This window comes from Marmota flaviventris, chromosome 1, assembly GCF_047511675.1.
Source record: "Marmota flaviventris isolate mMarFla1 chromosome 1, mMarFla1.hap1, whole genome shotgun sequence".
Taxonomy (NCBI): domain Eukaryota; kingdom Metazoa; phylum Chordata; class Mammalia; order Rodentia; family Sciuridae; genus Marmota; species Marmota flaviventris.
The window spans coordinates 156,923,706-156,928,130 of record NC_092498.1 but is presented as its reverse complement, the minus strand read 5'-3'; the positions used below and the strand labels follow the sequence as shown (position 1 = coordinate 156,928,130).

The window sequence follows — 4,425 nt, the reverse complement described above, 5'->3', positions numbered from 1 at the left end:
CATCCTTAGGGCTCTTTCTCCTCCCTAGGATGGGGAACCTGGCCAGGCTTGGGAGGCTCCTCACTATTATTGGACATGACCCAAGCATTTCTGGGCAGAGCTCTAGAGGCTAGGTTGGAGGCAGATGCCAAGCCTTCCTGCTGGCTGGGCCTGAAGCACCTTGCTCTCCCCTCCCCCACTGCTCTATTCATCTCCTGGTCTTTTGGTAGAAAGTAAAAGTGCACAAATTCAAAGTGCCTAAAACAGGGTTAGAAACTATGATTTTTCCAACTAGAATAGATCGCTCTGCCCTGCCCTTCTGGAACAGCTCCCACCAACACAAAAGGTAGGAAGGGCCACACAGTCTGTATCAGATTGGTCTGGCTGCCAGGCAGCAGGGTAGGCAGAGACCCTACACAGAGCCATGCTGTGACTGGCAGAGGAGCCAGGACAAGGGGCTGGAGCAGAGCCGAGGTAGTCTGGGCAACAGGCCTCTTCTCCCCATGGCAACACTGTTGTCCCTCCAGCAAACCTTGCTAGAACGAACACATCCTGGATTCACTCCTTCCCACCCTGCTGTTGGAAAGGGCCTGATTGGCTTTGTGCAGATGTCTGGCTGCTTGATGTTACTCAGAGCTAGGCAAGCCATGGAAGGGCAGGTAGAAAACCTCATTTTGGTTCATAGGGGGATTGTGTCTTTTCTGGGGGAAGCAACCAGGCTGCCCACCCTCGGTACTTCCCACATTTCAAGTCCCCACTTCCCAGTCTTTTGCTGGGTATTTCAGCCTGATCCTCTACTAGGGTCTGCCTCCATCCCTCCCAACTGTGGCCTCATGACAGCCTCTTCCCATCTTCCTAGGTTGTGGTGATCTAGGTTGTTTGTCTCCCACCTGGTGGGAGGGTGATGAGGTGGCAGGAAGGACTAGGGAAAAGATCATGGAGCCCTAGGGAGCAGCCCTGAGAGGTCCTCATAGGAGACTTCAGAGAGGAGTCTGCGGATGGGTGGGTGAATGGAGGTGCTGGGCACAGGGATAACTAAACAGAGGACAGTACGCAGGCCAGAGTGTTAAAACCATTTACTAAGCAAATTCTTAACCTCCCGACCCCCACCCCAGCTGCAAAGAGGGCAGTGCCCCAGCTCATGTTCTGGTGCCTACAAGCCTCGCCTGTGGTGGGGAGAATGATGGGTGTGAGACAGGGAGGTCCAAGCCAAGTCCCTCGGTCCCTTGAGCCCAAGCGCCGAGAAAAAAGGCTGTTTTTTACACGTCCCTTCAGCAGCCCAGATTTGGGACTGTGGGCTCTGCTCTAACGAATTCAGGCAGAGCTGCAGGGAACTAAGGCAGCATGCAAGACCCCACCCACCCACCCAGGGTCGGGAAGGAATTGGCATCTGCAGTGCCCACTCGGCCGAAGGAAGCCAAGAGTCCTACCCACGTCATAGTCACCTCAGCGCGTGGAAAAGAAAACTATAAAGTCCTCACAAGTACGCGTCGTCTGTTTAGTACAGGGCGAGGGCCAGAGCTTGGTTGGTGGAGGTCACAGAGAACGGGGTTCGGACCCTGGCAGGTCCTGTCAGTACGCAGAGCCAGATGTTCCACGATCTGTGCGCGGCTCAACCCTACCGCGGCTGCCGTCCGTGCGCTGCGCTTCGGTCTGGTCCTTCCGTTCGCTCGCTTGGCTGCCGGGAGGGACACCGCTGTACCCTGCGCCTTCAGACGTAGTTCTTCTTGTCGTAGTCACCGCTGGCCGTCGGCCGCCGTGGCGCAGAATACTTGACTGGAAAGCTGAGGTCCGGGCGGCCAGCGCAGACCCAGGCTCCGCAGCACACAAGGCCGCCACCGCACATGAGCAAAGCAGAGGCCGCCCACCCGATGTACAAGGCTGCACCCAGCTCATACTTCTGTGACACTGGCACCGCCGGGTCGTAGAACTCACGGACTACGATGTTGGCGAACCAGCAGAGTGGCACGAGTGCCAGCAGCCCGCACAGCGCATAAAGCACGCCGCCTGTGAGAGCCACGCGGGCTTTAGCTGGGCCTGGGGCCACACAGGTAGTGCACTGTGCGCCCGCCAGGCTTACGAAGAGCGCAACCAGCGCCAGTAGCACCGCGCCGACGGTGAGCGCCCTCGCCGCCTGCACCTCGGTGCTCAGTGCCAGCACAGACTCATACACCTTGCACTGCATGTGCCCTGTGCTCTGCACCACGCATGACATCCACAGCCCCTTCCATGTGGTCTGCGCTGTCACGATGTTGTGGTCCAGGAAGGCGGTCACCTGCCACATGGGCAGTCCGCATGCCAGTATCAGGCCTACCCAGCCCACTAGGCACAGCACCAGACCCAAAATTTCTAACGCTGCCGAACCCATGTCTGGAGGCGAGGTGCGCGTGCTCTGGCCCCTGGGCCTCCCGGAGCGAGCCTCACTGCTTTGGCGATGCGACTCGGCGCCCTGCGCCCACCCTAGTACCCTGGTTCGTTTGCGCCCACTCAGCCACCTCACCACTAGCAGTCTGCTTAACCTGCGGGCCTGCGGCACTGCCTCAACTCTGCAGGAGCCTCTTGGGGGCCCACCTTTTGAAGTCTCGGGGGGTGGACTCTGCTTCCTGGACCCAAACTCACAGACCACTGCAGCCAATCCATACGCTGGCCATCAGCCCGCAACCAATCCCAGGCTTCCCTTAACCCCACCCCCACCCCTCACCCCCCGCCCCCGCCAGCTGGAGTTAAGTGAACAATTGCGCTTGAGGGTAGCCAACGGCGCCCCGGCCGCTTTCGGCCCAGCCCCTACCTCAGAGCCCCAACCCTGCTGTTGTCCTAGTCGCGGTGTGGCCCATTCTGGGATGGTCTGGAGCGAACCACCTCTTGCATGTGCCGGACCTGCCACTTTAAGAGATATATAACCTCCAGCCTGTACAGTACCACGCCTACATCTCGAACTCTGATGGTCCTTCCCACTCGGACCAACTGCATTCATCCCCGACCAAGGTCTGCAGGAGCCTCCTATCCCAACACCACCGCGAAGAGGCCTGGTGCGGGGGGAGGGCGGTGTCACAGGTCCTTCTCTTCTCTCAGGTGAGACACCTAGGTCTGCCTTCAGAGTCTGCCCTGTAGTCCAAACTAGGCGCGTTTTCTGCACTCTCATTCTCCAGTGCATCTCTGAGTCCGAGGCAGAGCTATAGTGATCGGTCCCAGGATCCCAAATTCAAAATCCTGCCCAACACCACCACCTTCATGCCTCCCTGGAGCCTCAGGCTCTATCCCAAAGTGGGCGGCGCAGGGGACTTTCCTGAATAACCCCGACTTTACCCCTGTGAGGGAGGGGAGCTTCCATAGCCCTCAACTTTTGCCTGGCTGTTCCTTTTCCCGTGATGATGCCCATCCCCCATTCTTTGAGGCCCAGCTCAGGCAACACCACTTCAGGAAGTCCCTAGTGTTCCTCAGTTACCCAGCATATAGGCTGTGCTCCCACGGGCAGCAGTGGCCCCATGCTGGGCAGCCTACTCCGGGTCCTTGAACAGAAGAAACAAAGGGACACAAAAGGACTGTGTCCTGCCCTCCCACTAGTGTCGGTGATGCCCTGCCACCCCAGCCCCCAGGCCACCTTCCGGAAGCCAACTTGGAGTTTCCTGACCAGGAGGAAGAGCCCCCATCCTCGCTGGAGGAGGGAGGTGCGGGATTTCCGGGCATTCTTCTGCACAATGGCCCAGCCATTTCTTGAAAGGTCCACTGGGGTGGACACATTGAGCCCCCTGAGGCTCAGGTGGGGGCACCAGACCCCACAGCCCACAAACCCATGGGGGCACCAGCCCCTTTCCAGCAGTCCCTCCCCATTCCCTGAAGGCTCCTTTGTTTTCAACCAAGTCTGGACTGTCAGCCCTGGACTGAGACTGCAGGATACATTTTTTTTCTCTGGTCCAAAGTGCTCAGGCCCTCCACAGAGAAGGGATGATATTGTTGATGCCAATCACAGACATGGGGGCTTTGATAGATCTCTCCCTCACAGGGCCCAGATTCCTTCTCTTAAGGTGGCTCTGAGGGCTGGGGATTTGGCTCAAGCGGTAGCTCGCTTGTCTGGCATGCGTGCAGCCTGGGTTCGAACCTCAGCACCACATACAAACAAAGATGTTGTGTCTGCCGAAAAAAAAAACTAAAAAATAAATATTAAAAAGTTCTCTTAAAAAAAAAAAAAAAAAAGGTGGCTCTGAATGGAGTAAATGAGATAAGACCAGTGCCTGGTTCATCCCATCTGGGGAGGTACTGAAGGCAACTTTTCTGGGCCTTGGAATGGGGGTGGGGGCTGTCGTTTTAGTCAGCTTTTTCACTGCTGTGACCAAAAGACCTGAGAAGAACAGTTTTAGAAGAGGAAGAGTTTTTTTTAGGGCTCACAGTTTCAGTAATCTTAGCCCTTAGATGACCAACTCCATTCCTTGGGGCTGAGGTGAGGCA

The 4,425-nt window shown here is 57.1% G+C and overlaps 1 protein-coding gene across 1 annotated transcript; it reads right to left on the bottom strand.

The window, feature by feature from the left end:
- Window positions 1-1,249: 1,249 nt before the first annotated feature.
- On the bottom strand, window positions 1,250-2,632 carry Cldn5 (claudin 5). Its single transcript, XM_027924362.2, has one exon. It carries the CDS (start codon window positions 2,345-2,347, stop codon window positions 1,691-1,693), a length of 657 nt encoding a protein of 218 aa, XP_027780163.1. The 5' UTR covers window positions 2,348-2,632; the 3' UTR covers window positions 1,250-1,690.
- Between the last annotated feature and the right edge of the window lie 1,793 nt (window positions 2,633-4,425).

Coding starts and splice junctions, on each gene's coding strand:
- Cldn5 (XM_027924362.2), bottom strand. CDS start 2,347: ATGGGTTCGGCAGCGTTAGAAATTTTGGGTCTGGTGCTGTGCCTAGTG.